Source organism: Geotrypetes seraphini, chromosome 10 (genome assembly GCF_902459505.1).
Source record: "Geotrypetes seraphini chromosome 10, aGeoSer1.1, whole genome shotgun sequence".
NCBI classification, from domain to species: domain Eukaryota; kingdom Metazoa; phylum Chordata; class Amphibia; order Gymnophiona; family Dermophiidae; genus Geotrypetes; species Geotrypetes seraphini.
In genome coordinates, this window is record NC_047093.1 from 134,752,772 (window position 1) to 134,773,407 (window position 20,636).

At 44.3% G+C, this 20,636-nt stretch overlaps 1 protein-coding gene across 1 annotated transcript in view; it reads right to left on the reverse strand.

The window, feature by feature from the left end:
* Window positions 1-3,435: 3,435 nt before the first annotated feature.
* The window catches only part of LOC117368597 (extracellular calcium-sensing receptor-like), a 35,155-nt gene continuing 17,954 nt past the window's right edge, over window positions 3,436-20,636 (reverse strand). The window contains exons 4-8 of the mRNA XM_033962326.1: window positions 16,442-16,774; window positions 13,686-13,937; window positions 8,702-8,929; window positions 5,971-6,094; window positions 3,436-4,346 (exon numbers count right to left, since the gene is read on the reverse strand). Coding sequence (XP_033818217.1) covers window positions 3,436-4,346; window positions 5,971-6,094; window positions 8,702-8,929; window positions 13,686-13,937; window positions 16,442-16,774 — 1,848 coding nt within the window. The remainder of the gene's footprint in view (window positions 4,347-5,970; window positions 6,095-8,701; window positions 8,930-13,685; window positions 13,938-16,441; window positions 16,775-20,636) is intronic.

Below are 20,636 nucleotides of genomic sequence, written 5' to 3' on the forward strand. Positions count from 1 at the left end.
TCACATGCTATAGTAAGATTATATCAAGATAATATTACTAGATGCCATTTACAGCCCATATAGTATACAGAACTACATGGATATTAAAGTGTTATATTCTTAAGATCTTCTTGTTTCTTGCTTGTAATCTATATATGTATGGACCTTCGGACTGCATCCAGGCAATGGATTGCCGGTTGCTGTATTCTTCGTGAGTGCAATCTTTATTAAGTATATGTAGTGCTAAACTATAAACTATAACTATTCAATTAAAGATTTTTTCATTTTTTTCTTTTTAATTTCATTATTATAATATGAAGAACATCACATGACTTATCTGTGATATTATCTTCTTTCACCCCTACCGACATGCATGTTTCAAAGAACAAATTTTCTTCAGGGTCGAGGTAAACTGTTAAAACATAAACACTGATATCATTATTGAATATAGTAAGAGCCATAATATCAGCGATGGCCTGCTGTTGAAACTCTTTCATTAAATCGGGAAACTAATGTGTAAGCTGAGCCACGCACGACGAGTATGACTAACGTCATACGTTGCTCGTTTGTGTGCGCCGGGCCAGCTGTATTTTATGACTTTTCCTGTACTCCGCGGCCATGACACACTTTGAAACTGGCTCCGTGAATCGGTAAGATTGACGTTTTCTCTCTTTTAAGCTATGTTTAAGGAGTTTCTTATTTCTGGGTTGTTGACACATTAGTTTCCCGATTTAATGAAAGAGTTTCAACAGCAGGCCGTCGTTGATATTACGGCTTTTACTATATTCAATAATGATAAATTAAAAAGAAAAAAATGAAAAAATCTTAATTGAATAGTTATAGTTTATAGTTTAGCACTACATATACTTAATAAAGATTGGACTCATGAAGTATACAGCAACCGGTAATCCATTGCCTGGATGCAGTCCGAAGGTCCATACATATATAGATTACAAGCAAGAAACAAGAAGATCTTAAGAATATAACACTTTAATATCCATGTAGTTCTGTATACTATATGGGCTGTAAAAGGCATCTAGTAATATTATCTTGATACATATAATCAGCGAAGAACAGTTCAATTGAACTTTAGTGGATTTTCTATAGTAAGATTATAGACATATTAAAAGTGTACACAAGGGAATCTCTTTATTGTAACTGCTATGATGTATTCAGATGTCATGTGAGATAGTAGCTTTGAGAATCACATTAGAAATGTAAACAATGAGTTATCTTGTTATAATCCACACTAAATGCATGATGAAATTGTAACCTTGCAAAGCATGAGCTAAGTAATTAAGGGAGTTAAGATACTCAATAAAAGGGTTGCCTTATCCCAACCTGAGTCCTGTGTGAAGCCTCATTCCTACACCCCTTACTGAGAATTTCCTAATATGGGTTTAAAAGAGGTCTGAAACAGCCAACAGGCCTCCTGGAATGTCACAGAGTAGAGAATTACCTAGCTTAAAGGTCATATAGTCAAACTGCAGATGCTACCTCTCATGATTTCTGTGGGATTCCTCACAGGGCACGGGTGGGACTTTGACGGGGACGGGTGGGGAACGGGTGAGATTTCTGTCCCCACGCAATTCTCTATTTTGGACGCTGCTTTTTGCCCCCTGGACGAGGGGGTAGAGGACAGCCTTTAACACTTTATGAGTGAGTTATATTTGTTATTATTTTTCACCGTCAACACTTAGTTGTGTATTGGTTTTTCACTAAATTCACATTAAGAGAGCCTGGGGATGTTTCACAGTTAACACCCTGTCTGGGTGTATATTTGGTGACAGCTGGAGCTTCAGAGGCTTGTCCCCACTGCAGGGCTGTGTGACTGAGGGCTTCCTTTCACTATTAACAATTTATTTATATTGTTGATTTGATAGTGAGTGGTTTGGGCTGTCTCTCCCCCTCGCCCTTTTGTTTTTGAGTGGGGCGTAGGGAGATTTTCGTTCTGCTATTGTTCTCTCTCCCTCTTCAAGGGTTTACTGTGTTATTCTATAGATAGGCACATGGGATCTCTTTCTGGAAACGTCAATCGCTCCTCCTAAACTTACTTGCTCCACTTCATCACTGACGCATGAAACCGTGGATTGAAGACAAAGTTTTATTTTATTTTTCTTTCCAGCTTATGATTTATCTTTAATCTTATCTATTGTTTTACCTTTTGTCTTTGTTTGTTCTATTTCTATCATTTAAATTTCTCCAGAATTCTACTGTTCAACGGCTCCCCCTTCTGCTTCTATTCCTTTCTCTCCTCTCTTCTACCTTCCAAAGTATTTAGATCAATGCTGTCTTGTTAAAATGTTTATTTTATTTTTATTTTTCCTCTAACTCTACTTTTCACTTCTCTATTACCCTCCAGGTACTTTAGTTAGATTGTGAGCCTTCGGGACAGTAAGGGAATTTTTCAAGTACCTTTCTTATTTCTAATCTTAATGTATATTTTCTGTAAACCGCTTAGAACCTAACGGATGTAGCGGTATATAAGAAATAAATTACATTACATTACATTACATCTCTCAGAGAGAGAAAGAGATAATAGTTACTGCGGATGGGCAGACTAGAGAGGCCATTTGGCCTTTATCTGCCATCATGTTTCTATAAAGAAAAGTAGGTGCCTACCATGACCCCTGTTATAGAATTGCTCTCATAGTGAGTGGGTGATGTGCAACTCTGACTGGTAAAAACCAAAGGAAAATCCAACGAAGACTGTACTGCAGGAACAGCAAACACAAAACAAGAAAAAACTGCAGACAATCTGTACAAGATGCAGGCTATGTTTATTATATCAAATATTAAATGCGGTCAAAGACACTAACTTTTTACAAACCAAGGGACCCGACACGGTAAACACGCCTTCCTCGGGGTCCTAACAAAAGTAAATAAAAATAATAAAAACCCAAGAATATGCAATTGATATACAATTATTGGACATATGGTGTGCTAAAGTGATAAAGTAATAATCTGTATAATGTGATGAAAAATCATAGTCTGAAGAAATAATGCATAAAAGGTGTGAATGCATTTGTTAGGACCGCTGAGGAAGGCGTGTTTACCGAAACAAGGACCGTTTCGGGTTCCTTGGTTTGTAAAAAGGTGGTATCTTTGACCGCATTTAATATTTGATATAATAAACATAGCCTCTTGTACAGATTGTCTGCAGTTTTTTCTTGTTTTGTCTTTGCAACTCTGACTGGTGCCATTCCAGAAATGACACCAGTCAGGTATACCTCTGATCAACTGCATCCTTCTGCTTTCCTTCTAATGCTAGTCCTTTGCCCTTCTCTATACATTCTCCATTACTTTTCTTAAAAAACAAATTCCTATAATGCACCCCATCGGATTATCCTATTGACTCTGCTCTCCCAGTACAACCACTATTTTAATCTTTCTACAGGTTCATTTCTTCAGTACTGGAGGGTAGAATATAAAGTCCGTGACTTTAGTTATACTCTTTTATATACTGGTAGATTGTTTTCCAATTAAATGCTCCCTTGTGTTCATCTCAGGCCTGAGCAGAATAATGTAGCACTTTGGGATAAAGATACAGCTCAACAGTCCTGTACTAGATAACAGCATTGCAAATATCTCCACAGTTACCATGTATTTGTCCTTTGTACTCAGGTAAACCGGGATGAAGGACACCCAAACACTGCAGAACACCAGCATACTGAAAGTGATCAATTGGGCCTCATTAAAACTGTTAGGTAAACGTCTGGCTAAGAAAGCAACAATGAAACTTAATATAGCCAATAAGCCCATATACCCGATCACACTGTAAAATGCAAAGAGGGAGCCTTCATTGCATATTAATATCATCCTACCAGGATCTATCTGTATGTCGTAGTCTGGGAATGGGGGAGAGATGAGTAACCACGCAGTGCAGATCAGAACTTCACCCAGGGAGCACAGAAGGACCAAGAAGCTGAGTGCTCTGGACCCCACCCATTCCCTTAACCTGCTTCCAGGCTTTGTGGCTTTGAAAGCAATGACAACTGTGATGGTTTTTGCCAGGACTGCAGAAACAGAGACTGAGAAAATGATCCCAAAAGCAGTTTGCCGGAGCAGACAGGTCAGCTTCTCCGGACGCCCAATGAATAGCAAGGAACAGAGGAAGGAGAGCATGAGGGAGAGGAGGAGAATGTAGCTGAGATCCCGGTTATTGGCTTTCACTACAGCAGTCTCTCGATATTTAAGAAATATTCCTAGAGTTCCAGCAGTGATTGCACATAATACAATGGCCAAGGAAGCCAAAGCCGCACCCAGTGGATCCTCGTAGGAAAGAAACTCGATGGTTCTTTTAATGCAGCCATCTCGCTTCTTCATGGGCCACTGGTCATCGGGACATTTCAGACATTTTTCCATATCTAAAAATGAACTGTATTTTTGTTAGCATTTGAATAAAATATGCTATTTTTATATTTAAATTTTTTTTATTGTAGTTTGAAAACTAAGAACAAATATATACAAAACAGTTATCTGTAAAACAAATATCAAATATTCATTTCAAAAAATAACTACAATCAATCAATTGTAGAGAATTCTAAGTTGTGTATTTCCGTATGGGAGAAACAAGGCGGATTTGAAAAGGTAAGCCCACACCTTGGTCCAAAGAGTATCAGTACTAGAAGAGTTTTCCCATGAGTCCATATAGCGAATATGAGAAGGTACTATTTTTAAGGGAACAAATTTAAGTCTGAAGCTCACATTTTGATAACAACACTATTTGGGTCAATATTCACCCACCATGGTCAGCATTTTTTTTCTTCAACACCAGCTGTGGCAATTAAACAAAACTCATATATTCAATGCCAATATCTGCTGTTTCTGCTGCCCTTTCATCCAGATATTCCTCCACCCACCGCCTCAGTACTATTTGGATTTTCAGCTGTGCTTTGCAAATCAGTGGTAGCATTGGCTAGGGGAATTATCCAGATGAAGGTGGAAATAAATTTTTTAACAGGGCACCTATCATAAAAGGGTAAGAAATTAGCCTACTTATAAGGGTACTATTTCATTAGGAGAAGAGTCTTATAACGCTTGTAATTGTGAATCTACGGTTCATTGACTGGGTTAATCACACAAAGGATTATTTTACATGAGCAAAGTACATGCAACATGGCACATACTTTTCAACTAGGCAGTATTCTTGGAAGGGTTTTTACACATGTACGTTACCATGTAATTTACAGCTTAAAGTTGCTGCCCTGTAATGGAATTATTCCCATTATAGCTTTCATTATCCAGGTAATTACTTTTGAATATCAGGCGCAAGGAAAGGGAAAGAGTGTTGAAGCAGGAATAGTCTGTGAAAATATTTATTTACAGAAAGAAAACTTTCCTCTTTTTCAAAGCCGTGCAGCCACAGCTCAGTAGCTCATTAATTCCCAGTGGGCTTCAGTTCAGTTACCACAGTAATCACCTTCATAAGTGACCCGAATGATTAAAATGTACCTGTGGAGCCACACTGCTAAAAGAGCACAACATAGGAGTATACCCAACTGTGTACCCTTTTGTGCGCCCTGAAGAATTATAATCTACTATTTGGTTGAGCTCTTTGTTCTTTATCTGTATTTGTATTAGCATTGGTCTTCTCGTTTATTCTTGTTTAAAATTTCTGGAATAAAATAACTGTGAATGTCACAATACAAACAGACTCATTTTTGTAATGTTATCAACCATCACAATAACTTCTCTTGTTAAAGCAGGAGCTTTTAAGTGTTCATAAGATAGCAGTTATGTGAAAAATACAAGGTATGGAATGACACTTCACGAGAAACCAAAGGCTCGTTTGTTTGATGTGGTGTTTTATTGGTTTAAATACTGTCATATTCATTTGGTTTTAATATATGATATCAGTTTATCTTTATTTATTGTGCATGTGAAGTAGTAACAATGGATGGGTATAAACATAACAGACAAAGTGAAATGAAGTTTCTTCATTTTTTCTTTTATTGTATCCTTTTTTTTCTTGGTTACTGTTTTTCTTACCTGTTGCATTGGAGAACTCTCCCTCAGCACAAGGGACACAGTCATAGCAACATTTCGGGCTCCCCTCTTTGGGAGCCTTCCTATATCCTGGCCTACAGCTCTTGCTGCACACAGAACGAGGAGTCTGAGGAACAACAGAAAGGACAACTTGTGAGCATTCACATGAGACAGGTTCTATTTCCCATGCCCACATAATCCCAGAGTCATTTTGAGAAAGACATAAGATAAAGGTTTCCCTTCTCTTATCCTGCTTCTTCTAAGTATTTCTGACACAGGTATGTATCATTCAGATTTTGGGGTGGGTGGGTGGGAAGGGGGAAAGTGACCACAGACTATTATTTTATTGTTGATGCACTTCACATGTGTTAATGCTTATTGTTAATATGTGTTCCTCTACAGGGAACACTCATATTGTTCGTATTGTATTCTATGATTTATAAAACTCTTTGAACTAAAAAAACAACAACCCGTCCAAGTGCCAGTGTATGCCGTTTTTGGATTAGCTAGGTGAAGTAAATATATTAATCATAGAAGAACCTTCATCTAACCGTGAACAAAACAGCAAATCAGCCAAAGCAAAGTATCCAAGACCGTGATCAAAATGAAGTATCCAAGACCGCGATCAAACCAGCAAATCGGCCATAATGAAGTATCCAAGACCGTGATCAAAATGAAGTATCCAAGACCATGATCAAACTGAAGTATCCAAGACCGCGATCAAACCAGCAAATCGGCCATAATGAAGTATCCAAGACCATGATCAAACCAGCAAATAAGCCAAAACGAAGCATCCAAGACCGCGATCAAACCAGCAAATCGGCCATAATGAAGTATCCAAGACCGTGATCAAAATGAAGTATCCAAGACCATGATCAAAATGAAGTATCCAAGATCGCGATCAAACTGAAGTATCCAAGACCACGATCAAACCAGCAAATCGGCCAAAATGAAGTATCCAAAACCACGATCATACCAGCAAATAAGCCAAAATGAAGCATCCAAGACTGCGATCAAACCAGCAAATCAGCCAAAATGAAGTACCCAAGACCACGATCAAACCAGCAAATCAGCCAAAACAAAGTATCCAAGATGTGAACAAAATGAAGTATCCAAGACCACGATCAAAACAGCAAATCACAGGAGACTGCTTCTAATTCCAATGTCCACATAATCCCAGAGTCATTTTGAGAAAGACATAAGATAAAGGGTGTCCCTTCTCTTATCCTGCTTCTTCTAGGTATTTCTGACACAGGTATGTATTATTCAGATTTTGAGGTGGGTGGGTGAGAAGGGGGAAAGTGACCACAGGGGGAGTGTGGGGGGTTATTACTTAATCTCTCCAGTGGTCATTTGGTCTGTTTGGGTATTTTTTTAACATGCTTTTAAAACAGGTCTAGCTCCGAACATTTAAATTCTGTTCTGGACATCTTTCTGAAAAATTCAATTATCCCTGCAAGATATCCAAGTCTAAGCATGCCCAAAGCCCACCCATAGCACACCACCAAAACACCATTCTTGAATTTTGGATGCACAGTAGCTGGGACCCCTCTCCAAATCTCCTGAAAGTTGGTTATGAAAATTGGCACTTGGACATCCTGATAACTAAAACGTCCAAGTGCCAGTGTATGCCGTTTTTGGATGTCAACTATATTATCACAATTAGCTAGGTGAAGTAAACATATTAATCATAGAATAACCTTCATCTAACTGTGAACAAAACAGCAAATCAGCCAAAGCAAAGTATCCATGACCACGATCAAACCAGCAAATTAGCCAAAACGAAGTACCCAAGATGGCAATCAAAATGCAGTATCCATGACTGCAATCAAACCAGCAAATCAGCCAAAATGAAGTATCCAAGACTGCGATCAAAATGAAGTATCCAAGACCGTGATCAAAATGAAGTATCCAAGACCACGATCAAACCAGCAAATCAGGCAAAATGAAGTATCCAAGACCGCGATCAAAATGAAGTATCCAAGACCGAGATAAAACCAACAAATCAGCCAAAACAAAGTATCCAAGACCGCGATCAAACTGAAGTATCCAAGACCACAATCAAACCAGCAAATCAGCCAAAATGAAGTATCCAAGACTGCGATCAAAATGAAGTATCCAAGACCGTGATCAAAATGAAGTATCCAAGACCGCGATCAAACCAGCAAATCATCCAAAACGAAGTATCCAAGACCATGATCAAAATGAAGTATCCAAGACCGCGTTCAAACCAGCAAATCAGCCAAACAAAGTATCCAAGACCGTGATCAAAATGAAGTATCCAAGATCGCGATGAAACTGAAGTAACCAAGACTGCAATCAAACCAGCAAATTGGCCAAAACGAAGTATCCAAGACCGCGATCAAAACAGCAAATCAGCCAAAGTGAAGTGACTGAGATTGAGCCTCTGTGATGGATTTTATTGTTAGTAATGAACTGAATCAAGGGCAGCTACATGTATGTATCTAGAGCTGAGCTAATATTGACTTTGTCTGGTGTCCAGATATCACTGAAGTATGACTGACGCTGTTCCTGGTCCTCATGATCCCACAGCACAAATGCCAGCCACAGAACGTGAACCCAGGTCACCCATAAAGTAATTTACATACTGTCACTGAGCTGGTGGTTCAATGACACTCTGACCTTTTTAATGCCAGCCAGGATGACCTGTAATACTGTCTCTTAATATGAGGATGCTTACCCTGAGTATTAGAACAATGTAATTCACCCTCACCTGTTTAAAGAGCGGTTGCCACCGGATGGCGCTCTCATTGATGAAGAGTTGTTGATCGGAAGGGGCAGAAGGATGAAAGCTGCCCACAACGGTTTGGATGAGGGCTCCGTTGGGCAAATAAATCCAATTTAGAATGTCATATCGAGTGGGATTGTCCCCTTTCTCATCAAAGAAAATCTCATTTCCAATAGAAGGTTTAAAATGAATATTCCTAAGAAAATTATTCAGCTAGAAAAAAAAAAAAGGAAACAATCTGGAAATTACATGGAGAAATTGCTGGAAACTCTCACCTGAATGTATGAGGTGAGGTACCAGAGAGCAATATTTTCAGTACCAGTGAGAGGTGACTGGATGTGTAGGCATGACAAGAATGCAAAGTCTATATGTAAGATAGGTATATGGCAGGGGACATTAATTTGTGTTTTAGCAGATATGTGAATTTTATGAAGGTAAATTCCTATCTGCTATAATAAAACCCTAAACGCGCATGCGCACTCCTAACTGCGTGTTCCGTGATCCGTATGGCCGTGGCGGCAGGAGTACGCATGTGCGCTTAGGGTTCTATTACCTTGGGAGAAAAAACAGCACCACCCTCGTGGAATCCAAGGATGTTCTGAGCAAAGTTATTTTTAAGTTCTAAGCCACGGTGGTGGCTCCTCTCAAGATCCCCACCTGAGTCGGAGAAGTCTTCCGACGCAGGCGGGGATCATGAAACGATCCATCGCAGCGGCTTTTGTTTTTAACGTCGATGTACGCTTTATTTAAATATTGTAGTTCTTCCCTCTTTCCCATTTCTGCGTAGTTATCTTACTTGTTCTTTGTCAACGTCTACTAAATTAATACTGTCTTGTTTTTAATATTTTAATTCCAAAATGTTTTGTTACTTTTAAAGACTCATTATTTTATTATTGCTGTACACCGCCTAGAAATTTGAATAAGCGGTATAACAAATATTTTAATAAACTTGAAACTTGAAACTTAAACTTAAAAATACCTCCAGCACAGAACTAAACGGTCGGCGAAAGAACATCGGACATTGCACGCGATCCCGACCGTTCCTCATACACACTAGTGGGCAAAACAGCTTCCCACGCACCTGAGGAACCTCTAAGCGCGGGCCACCCTGCTCTTCAGCTCCTCCAGGCAGCGGCAGGCCTATCCACAGCCAGGAAGTACTGTAAGGCCCTCTGCTGTTCTTCTGTCCTCCTCTTCTAAACAGTCAGATGCTGGACAGGGGAATCAGGTAAGGAATGCTGCAGTACAGGGTGAGCTGGGAAGAGGTGCTGCTGGGCAGGGGGGGAGGAAACAGGAATGGAGGCCTACTGCTGGACAGGGGGGGCAGGGAAGAGGTGCTTCTGAGCAGGGGGGATATAACAGGAAGGGAGGCCTACAGCTGGACAGGGGGGGAGCAGGGAACAGGTGCTGGGCAGGGGGAAGGTAAAACGAAGGGAGAAGGGCTGCTTCTGGACAGGGGGAGCAGGGAAGAGGTGCTGCTGAGCAGGGGGGATGTAACAGGAAGGGAGGCCTACAGCTGGACAGGCGGGAGCAGGGAACAGGTGCTGCTGGGCAGGGGGGGAGGAAACAGGAAGGGAGGCCTATGGCTGGACAGGGGGAGCAGGGAAGAGGTGCTGTTGAGCAGGGGGGATGTAACAGTAAGGGAGGCCTATAGCTGGACAGGGGGGAGCAGGGAACAGGTGCTGGGCTGGGGGAAGGTAAAACGAAGGGAGAAGGGCTGCTTCTGGACAGGGGGAGCAGGGAAGAGGTGCTGCTGAACAGGGGGAAGTAAAACGAAGGGAGAAACATAGAAAAATGACGGCAGAAAAAGGCCACAGCCCATCAAGTCTGCCCACTCTAATGACCCAACCCCCTGACTTTAAGGGGTGGTGAACACAGGGGAGGTAAAAGGAAGGAAGAAGGGCTACTGATGGACAGGGGGAGTTAAGAGAAAGCGAAGTTACTTACCTGTAACGGGAGTTCTCCGTGGACAGCAGGATAAGTCAGCCACACTTTTGGTGACGTCATCTACTTTCCCAATTCGGATTTGCTCTCCCAGAGCTCAGGTGAGGCTTTAGGAGCCTCATCTGAGCATGTACAAGTAGCCCTATATATACCTGTGCTGTCCCTCACTAATCCAGTGATTCCCCTAGCTTGAGTCTTATTGCAGTGTCACCCATAGGGGAGAAGGGAGGGTCAGTGTGGCTGACTTATCCTGCTGTCCACGGAGAACTCCCGTTACAGGTAAGTAACTTCGCTTTCTCCATGGAGAAGCAGTATAAGTCAGCCCCACTTTTGGTGACTCTCCAGCTGCGGGGTGCGGAGTGTGTAAGAGGACGGGGTCCCCGTCGGGTATGGTCCCCTCTGCGTCCCCGCTACCTCGCTGCGGTAGGGTGAGGCTGCATAAATGTCAGGTGAGGGACAGAGACAAAGCCCCAAGTACTGAGACCAGTCAGAGGTTATGCATTGTAAACAATAGGAACTTTATGTTGGTCCTTAGAACTGGACCAACACTCCCTTTCTTTTCTTTTTTTTAAATCTACCAACATGGTAGAGTATGTATCTCAATAACAGATAGCGATTATAACAAATATATATCACCAACGTGTTGTATGAGTAACACTTTTTTTTTTTTTGATTGTGCAAATTGTGCCAACATAGCAGAATATAAGCTGTCTAACAATCTCTTCTGTCTGATTCAGACAGATTAGATAGTCCTGTTCATCTAGTCCAGATATTGATGTCTTTTGCTGTGTCTGTTTTGGTCACCATTCGTAGTATGTTGAGACCAAAGTCATTGGAGGTCTGTTTTCGGGCGATCCAGGCAATAGTGTCTGGTGAGGGTGTGTGGGGTAGACCATGTGGCTGCTCTGCAAATGTCCTGAAGTGGCGTGTTGCTGAGGTTTGCCAATGTTGCGGCCATGGCTCTTAGTTGGTGTGTTGTGGTCTTTCTCTCAAGGGACCCTCCCTCTTGCTCGTAGCAGGAGGCAATGCGGTTTGAGATCCAGTTGGGTATAGTGAGTTTCCCCACTGGTGTTCCTAACTTGTTGGGAGTCAAAGGAGACAAATAGTTGTACTGCCTTTCGCCAGTGTTGCATTCGTTAAATGTATAGGCAAAGTGCACGGGTGCAGTCCAAGATGTGTAGGAGTTGTTCCGTGCTGTTGGTATGTGGTCCCGGGCAGAAGGAGGGGAGCACTATCAATTTGGTTTACATGGAAAGATGAGACTACCTTAGATAGAAACTTTGGATGAGTTCTCAGCACTGCGTGATCATGAAGGATCTGTGTGTCTGGTGGGTATTGTCACCAACCCTCCGCAAAGTAGGGCTGCCGGGTGACAAACACAGGGATTCTGGCGTGTCCCCTACAACCAGGGGTACCTTCAGGACTTTTTCAGGTGGCCCTGGGCAATTGCCTGGGCCTAGGAGATGCAAGGTAAGTAACAGGTTTCACCATATCACCAGCCAAAACAAGTTCTTTAGGAAAGAATAAGTTGTTTATTCTGACCCACAGGCCAAAAGTATGCCACAGAAAACAAACATCACTTTTGCAGGTCATTCAACAAAAATAGTAAATTTGCAAAAAAATAAAGCTTTACTGTAAATTCAAACTAATATCAAAACTCCTTAGGTAAACATAGCCACAGCAAACTCTGGTAACAGTTCAGCTTTTCTCTCAGCTCCCACATGCAGGCAAAATCACACAGCTGAGACATATAATCTAATTAGCTTTCAGAACGGGAGTCACAGCAGGATTTTTAAAGTTCCAAAAACCAAACTTAACTAGGTCAGTTTGAGCTTCAGGTTCACAAACTTGCTTTTAAATCCATTCCTCAGTTTGAAGCAAGTATTATTCTTACTCTCAAAATACTTATAAAGTTCAAACATATCTTAACTTCTTCAGGCATAGTTTGCACAGCAGAAACAAACCAGACATCAGCAAAAGAAAGAAAGAAACACAAACCACTAATGGTTTCTCAGTTGCTGCATTCTTTCATGCAACTTCCATACCTTCCGTCTGGCTTTCTAACATAGGGCCAGCCAGTTCTATCTCCATGCCTTCCACACGATCTAGAACCTGGTAGTTTGAAGTAGGCAGGATTTCCTCCAAATCCTGCCTGGAATAATCCAGCACGTTTTCCTCTCCTGCTCTGTTCCACAGCTCTTCACCTGCCTTGAGCTGTGGGAGTGACTCGCCCTGGTCACTCGCTCCTCCTCCTCCTGTTTGTCTCTGCCTGCTTTTAAACAGACCAGAGCCAATCCCCTTCAGCCTGTAGCGGGGGATGGGTTTTGGCTCTACAGCAGTTTTTCTCTGCCTAGGTTTTTCTACTGCAGCTACCTTCCTCGTGGCTTCTCTAGCTGCTCTAAAGACAGGAGGCTGTTGTTGCCAATCTGCCTGCCTCTGTTCCAGTTCACTATCTCTTTGGTTATGGGGGCAAGGGAGGTCAGCCTCAAGGTGAGTGCCAGAATCGATCTGGTCTGCTCTTCTGCATCCGATCCTATCAGGGACCGGACTAGTGCTGGTGCTGGGTTTGTCACAGTATGTCACCAGGGCCTGTAGCTCGCTGATACGCCTTGCTGATGTGATGGCAATGAGCAAGACTACTTTCCAGGTGATGAATTTGATTGGGGCATCCTCCAATGGCTCGAAGGGGTGCGCTGTTACCCTGCGGAGGATGATGCCCAGGTCCCACGCTGGCGGTGGGCGGGGGGTGCAGGTTTATAAGCCCTTTCATGAATTTGGACACTAGTGGGTGTGTGGCTAGGGTCCTGTCCTCAACGCGGTTGCGGAACGCTGATATAGCGCTCAAGTGGACTCTTATGGAGGATGTTTTCAGGCCTGCTGTGGATAAGTCAAGTAAGTATTGGAATACTACTGGGACCTGGCAGGTGAGTGGATCTTTTCCTTTCGAGACACACCATATGTGGAATCTTTTCCACTTGAGTCTGTATGATTTCCTGGTTGCCAAGCGTCTGGCTGCTCGCAGTACCTCGGTCATCTCGGTTGACATGTGGAAAGGGTCCAGGATTAGCTTTTCAACATCCATGCTGTCAGTGTTAGTGCTTTCAATCTGGGATGCAGAGTTTGTCCCTGGTCCTGGGTGATGAGGTCCGGTCGCAGCGGTAGACTGATTGGCGGCTGTGCCGACATCTGGTATAGGCAGGGGAACCACACCTGTCTCGGCCAGTGGGGCGCAAAGAAGATCACTGTGGCTGCCTCCTGCCTGATCTTCTGTAGCACTCTGTGGATGAGTGGTATGGGGGGAAAAGCATAGAGCAGGCGTTCCCCCCAATGTATGGTTTTGTGCCGGTCTTTGGAGCAAAATTGAGGGCACTTCTTGTTGTCCTCTGCGGCGAGGAGGTCCCTTGTTGGGAGGCCCCATTTGTGGAAGAGATCCTGGGCTACCTCCGGATGGAGGGACCATTCGTGGGGGTCCAGCTTTCTGCTGAGGCTCTCCGCCAGGGCGTTGTTCAGGCTCGGGAGGTAGGTGGCATGGATGAGAATATTGGTTGATAAAGCAAATGTCCAGATTTTTTGGGCTTCCCTGCAGAGGGTGAGTGAGCCCGTGCCTCCCTGCTTGTTGATATAGAACATTGCCACCTGATTGTCTGTCTGGATCAGTAAGGTCTTGTTGGAGATCCAGGGAGCAAAGTCTTGTAGGGCATTCCCAATTGCCCTGAGTTCTAGCGGGTTGATGTGTTGTTTGGCCTCGGAAGGTGACCAGGGGTTCTCAGATGGAGGAGGTGGGCTCCCCACCCCTGTTTTGAGGCATCTGTGGTGAGTGTCAGTTGGTGTTGTGGCTGCTGGAAAAGCTTGCCCGTGTACAAATTCTGTTGTTGTGTCCAACACTTGAGGTTGTTGCGAATTTTCTGATCCATTGGGACTCTGAGACAGAGGCTATGTGTGTTGGTTCCAATTCTTTCTGAGGAACCACTGAAGGGGTCGCATGTGGAGTTTGGTGCGTGGGACAACATGCATGGAGGCTGCTTGATGGCCCAGGAGGCGTAGTATTGTTCTTGCTGTGAATGTGTATGTCTCTGATATTTGCTGAACCAGTTTTTTGTATTGCTTGTCCCCTTAAGTGGGGCAGAAAAGCTGCATTCAGGGGCGTGCAGATCCTTGCCCCAATGAATTCTATTGATTATGCTGGTTGTAGCACGGATTTTTTGGTGTTTACCCCTGGGATTGCAGGAGTGACATCGTTGTATTGACTGCTGTTGTCGTTTTCCAGGCTGATGGACCCCCCAGCAGCCAATCGTCCAGGTAAGGGAACACGCATATGGTGCTCTTGCGGAGGTGTGCCGCTGCTACCATGACATATTTTGTGAAGACTCTCGGTGCAGAGGAGAGTCCAAAGGGGCAGGACTCTGTATTGGAAGTACTGGGTTTGGGTCCTGAACCGCAGAAACATTCCTTGGGAGGAGTGCATAGGGATGTGTGAATACGCATCTTGGAGGTCCAGTGAAGCCAGCCAATCGTCCTTTTGAATTAGTGGTAGGATTGTTCTTAAGGAGTGCATACGAAATTTCTCCTTGGTTACATACTTGTTTAGGCCTCGTAGGTCTAGGATGGGTCTGAACCCTCCTGTCTTTTTGGGGATTAGAAAATAGTGGGAGTAGAACCCTTGGTTGTGCTGTGACTTGGATACTGGTTCTATTGCTCTTGCTTGAAGGAGAGCTTTGATTTCTCTGAGGATGAGTTCTTTGGTGGGTTGGCTAGCGGGTGTGTAGCACCCATTTTACTGTTGTTATCTTCTCCCAGGCTTTGTTGAATGCGGAGAGGCGGCCCCCAACAGGGGTGGAGGGCCTTGTTGATGAGTCAAAAGCTAGGCCCGGCTTTTGCGGTGGTGGAAGTAGCTGGCTTCTGCTGTTTTCCCTCTCTCTGGCGCTGCCTTTACTAGTAAGGGGCGCTGCAGGGTTGTGCTTTCTGTCTCTGGGACGGCCCTCTTGTCTGGTTGTCGAAACGCCTTACGGTGTTATTTTGTCAGCAATAGTGGTTGGTGCTATGCCACCTTGGTGCCGGGGTTTTACGAAGCCATCTGAGGAGAGGGTTTGGAGAGTTGTGCAATTGGCTTTCATTGTGTCCACTGTTTCCGTGACTTTGTCTCCGAATAAGTTCTCCCCTGAGCAAGGTGCATCTGCGATATGCTCATGGGTGTCCTCGTGTAGGCCCGATGCCTGCAGCCATGCCAGGTGTCTGGATGCTATGGCCACTCCGGCCGTGCGGGCAGATGTTTCAAATGCGTCAAAAATCGCTTTTATCATGTGTTTTCCGCATTCCTCCATTTCCTGTAATATGGGGGCTATAGAGGCTTTTCCCTCGGGGTGTAGCGTGTCTAGGGTTTCCTCTATTTTCCTCCGGAGGGCATCATTGTACAGGGTAAGGTGGAACAGGTGAGAGTCAATTTTGGCATTCAGTATGGAGCCATGGTGGACCTTTTTGGCGGTAGCGTCCAGGGTCCTGTGTTCTTTGCCCGGAGGGTCGTTGGCCTGCATGCGGTTGCTCTTAGCTTTCTTAAGCGCACTTTCTACTATGGTGGACTGGTGAGGGAGCTGTGGTTTGTCAAAGCCCAGTGCCTCACTGATCTGGTATTTTTTGGTCTAGCCTCCTGGACACGGCCGGGCCTGACCGTGGGGTTTTCCGGATCTGGTCCTGGCAATCTAGTAGCATTCTGTGAGCTGGTAGTGCGGCTATGGCCTTTTGCAACTTTAGGTATTTCAGCAGTCCCGGTGCTTCTTCTGTCACCTCTAGCTCCTGTACTGGGGTGAGTGCCAGCTTGGAAACTACCTTCTGGAGGAACTTTGGATAAGTGAGGTCCTCCGCCGGCATGTCGGACTGTGTTGTCCCAGACGCGTGCTCTGTGTCTGGGGTGTCTTGGGTTGTTGATGTGTGTGGGCTGCCCCGTGTTGAAGCATAGCTTTGCTGGTAGCGCCCACTGCATTCGGAGGCATAGCCGTCTGTGGCTGGAGAGTGTGATGCGGCTGTCTCTGCTCCCTGCCTCCATGTTGCCGGTGGTTGCAGTGTCTGCTCTGCATTCGGTGCTGAGCTCTTGCTTTGCGCCCTTTGCCCGGAGAGTTGCTGTGCAATGAATGTTGAAAAAGTCGAACAATTGTCTGTGAGCGGTAGGAGTGGTCAGTTGGCATGGCTGGATGTTGGGATCTGTGGCCGATGCACGTGGGTGGTCAGCTGGCTGATGGGGTCTGCCCTGCTCCTGGTCCCGTGATCTTTCGACCTTCTGCGCCTCCGCCGTCTTGATGAGGCTGCTGATGATGATGATGAAGAGGAAGATGTTCTGTCTCCTTCATGTTCCCTCCTTGCAGGTTCTGGTGTGTTGGCTTTTGTGAGGCACATTGTCCTGTCCCTTTAGGTGTGCAGAGTTCTTTTCCATGCTTGCAAAGTCACTGTCTGTATCCAGGCTTGCCTTTTTGCTGTGTCTGTGCCTTTAAGGGGGCGGGGCCCAGTGCACTGATATCATCCTGGGATGAGATCGAGGCAGTTTGAATCTCGGGGCTGCAGGCATAGCATGGCTTCGATGGCCGCATGGCTTCGATTTTGAAATCGGAGCAGTCCCGAGTTGGTGCAGCTGGAATGGCCGGCGGAGGGGATAGGAGACCCTCGGCCATTTTTGCCACTGTCTGCACTTCTATGCTCTACCCTAGGCCATGGAGCAACCGTCAGGGAGCTATCCTGTAGTCGGAAAGTTTCAGGAGCAGTCTACTCTGTTTTTGCTGGGCTTCCTGAGGCAGCAGGTAAGCAGGGGCTGCTTTTTGGCTGCATTTTTTTTTTTTTTTCTCTCTTCCTTCGCTGGTCTTCCCCCATGGTGTGCAGCTTATGGAGCCGATTTCTTCTAGCCCTCTGAGACATTTTTAGGCACTGAGGGCAGGCTGCCATGAGGTGTGCTTCTCCTAGGCAATGGACACACACCTCATGGGGGTCCAAGGAGCTCCTTTTTCGTTTGCAGTCCGGGCACTTCTTGAAACCTGGTTTTCCTGCAGGCTTTTCGATTTTTTGTGTTTTTTTTCTTGCCATTCTTCTTCTTTTCTTTCTTTCTGGGTTTTTTGTTGTTGTTGTTTTTTTTTTTTTTGTTTGTTTGTTTTTGAATGGAGAGCTGTGATCCGTCCGTTTGGGAAGGGCGGATTAACTAAACTGGATTAGTGAGGGACAGCACAGGTATATATAGGGCTACCTGCACATGCTCAGATGAGGCTCCTAAAGCCTCACCTGAGCTCTGGGAGAGCAAATCCGAATTGGGAACGTAGATGACGTCACCAAAAGTGGGGCTGACTTATACTGCTTGTCCATGGAGAAACAGAAAGAAAGACAGACAGCAGGAGGGAGAGAGACAGAAAGAAAGACATAGACAGAAAGAAGCCAAGGAGAGAGAAAAAAAAGAAAGACAAAGACACACATCTAGTCTAGCACCCGTTAACGTAACGTGCTTAAAGACTAGTTGATGCATATTTACCATATTTATTCAATTTTCTATACTGTTCTCCCCAGTGTGTTCAGAACGGTTTACTTGAATTTATTCAGGTACACATTCATTTTTCTCTGTCTGACCCAATGGACTCTCATTCTATCTAATGGACCTGGGGCACGGGGAGGATTAAGGGACTTGCATAGGGTCAGCATGGATTTGAACCCACAACCTCAGCATATTGAGGTTGTAGCTTTAACCACTGCACCACATGCTTCCCTCCTTGTTACTGTCACAATGGCTTGGTTTCCCTATATTGATACTACTGGCTTTGAATTTCAGAAATCTGCCTTGAACCGTCAAAGGAAAAGCAAAATACAAATGTCCATATTCAATTCAATCTTGTGTGTTTGGTTTTCAGAGCATCAATGCATTAAGAGATAGTTCTTCGTATTTCAGGGCAGCACCCCTTCCTGCATTTTAGGTGCATCTTACAGCCCACATCCTTATAGAATAATGGCACAAACCCACATTGTGCTAGAATTAAGAGGTAGAGAAAAAAAGGGTGGGGAACAAAGATACCAATGTAAAAAAATAGTCCCAACAAAAAAAGGTGGGATAAACAATAGTCTGTATCCTGATGACTTTATATGGCGTGAGTCTGTGGCGGTTACGAGGGGCCGCTGGAAAGTTCTCAGCCCAACCAAGAAGAGCATGATGTGGAGCCATGAAACTTGCAAATTATTCCACACTTTTCATTTCAATGAGGCAAATGCATCTAGTACTACTACTGTTTATTATTTCTATAGCGCTGAAAGGCGTATGCAGCACTGTACATTTTAACATACAATAGACCAGGGGTGCCCACATTTCTTTGGCTTGTGAGCTACTTTTAAAATGACCAAGTCAAAATGATCTACCAACAATAAAATATAAAAAAAACCACAAAGCACACTGTACGCAGAGAAAATGTTATTTATATTCAGGTTTTTTTCAAAGAGGTCAAGGCAGATGACTTTAAAATATGCAATGTCACCTCAGTAACAACTATACAAAAATAGACAAATATACCCCCTCCCCTTTTACTAAACTGCGATAGCGGTTTATAGTGCAGGGAGCTGCGCTGAATGCCCTGTGCTACTCTTGACACTCATAGGCTCCCTGCGGAAAAAACTGCTATTGCAGTTTAGTAAAAGGGGGCCATAGTGCAAAATATAGACAGCAAATATAAATTCTCAAAATGGATACATTTTGATCACTACATTGAAAATAAAATCATTTTTCCTACCTTTGCTGTCTGGTAATTTCATGAGTCTCTGGTTGCACTTCCTTCCGACTGTGCATCCAATCTTTCTTTATTTTCTCCTGCATGCTTCCTCTCCTCCAGACCTCATTCCATTCCCCAACCAACATCTCTCTCTGTCCCTCCATGAGTCCAACTTTTTCTTCCTCTCTCCCTGCCAGCCACCTGACACACTCCATTCCCTCCCCCAACTTTTTCTTCCTCTCCCCCTGCCACCCTCCTCCCCTCTCTTTCTCTCCCTGCCCCCTTTCTTTCTTTTTCTCTCCCTGCCCCCTTTACTTTCTGTCTCTTTTTCTCTCCCTGCTCCCCAAGCCACCGCTGCCGTTTTCTCTCTTCTTCCCAGACACCACAAAAGCCAGGCCCATATACCCACTGCACAAGGGCCGGGCCCACAAGCCTTCCCCCCCCCCCCCCCCCGATGTCAATTCTGACTTAGGAGAGGAAGTTCTGTGCCAGCGATTGGCTGGCCTGGAACTTTCTCTCCGACGTCAGAATTGACATGCGAGGGGAAGGCTTGTGGGCCTGGCGCTTGTGCAGTGGCTGCACACGCCTGGCTTTTGCGGCGTCAGTGAAGCAGAGAGAACGCAAAGGCAACGCAAGTCTATCACAGAGCCCTGGATGGGCTCCGCGATTAACTCGTTTTGCCCTTGCAATCTACTGGTTGATCTTGATCGATCTTTTGGGACCCCTGATCAGAAGCACTTACAATCTAATTTAGACAGGACATTTTGGGGTTGAGGAGATTATGGTAGAGGAAATTATACAGTGGGTATAGGTATCTGATAGCAGTGAGTGGGAGTTAAGAGTTGAAAGCAGTTTAAAAAAAGTAAAGTAAAGGGGCACAAGTAGAGGGAAACCAAGCCGTTGTGACATCACCGATGAGGCTGGCTCAGGCATTGGTGGAATGAGGCATTATGACATCACAATACAAGGGGCCACTGAAAAGTTCTCAACCCAACCAAGAAGAGCATGAGGTGGAGCCATGAAATTTACAATTATTCCACACTTTCCTTGCACTTTTCATTTCAATGAGGCAAATACATCTAGTAAAGGGGCACAAGTATAGGGAAACCAAGCTATTGTGACATCACCGATGAGGCTGGCTCTTAGGTATTGGTGGAATGAGCCATTATGACATCACAATACAAGAGGCCACTGAAAAGTTCTAACTCGACCAAGAAGATCATGATGTGGAGCCATGAAACTTACAATTATTCCAC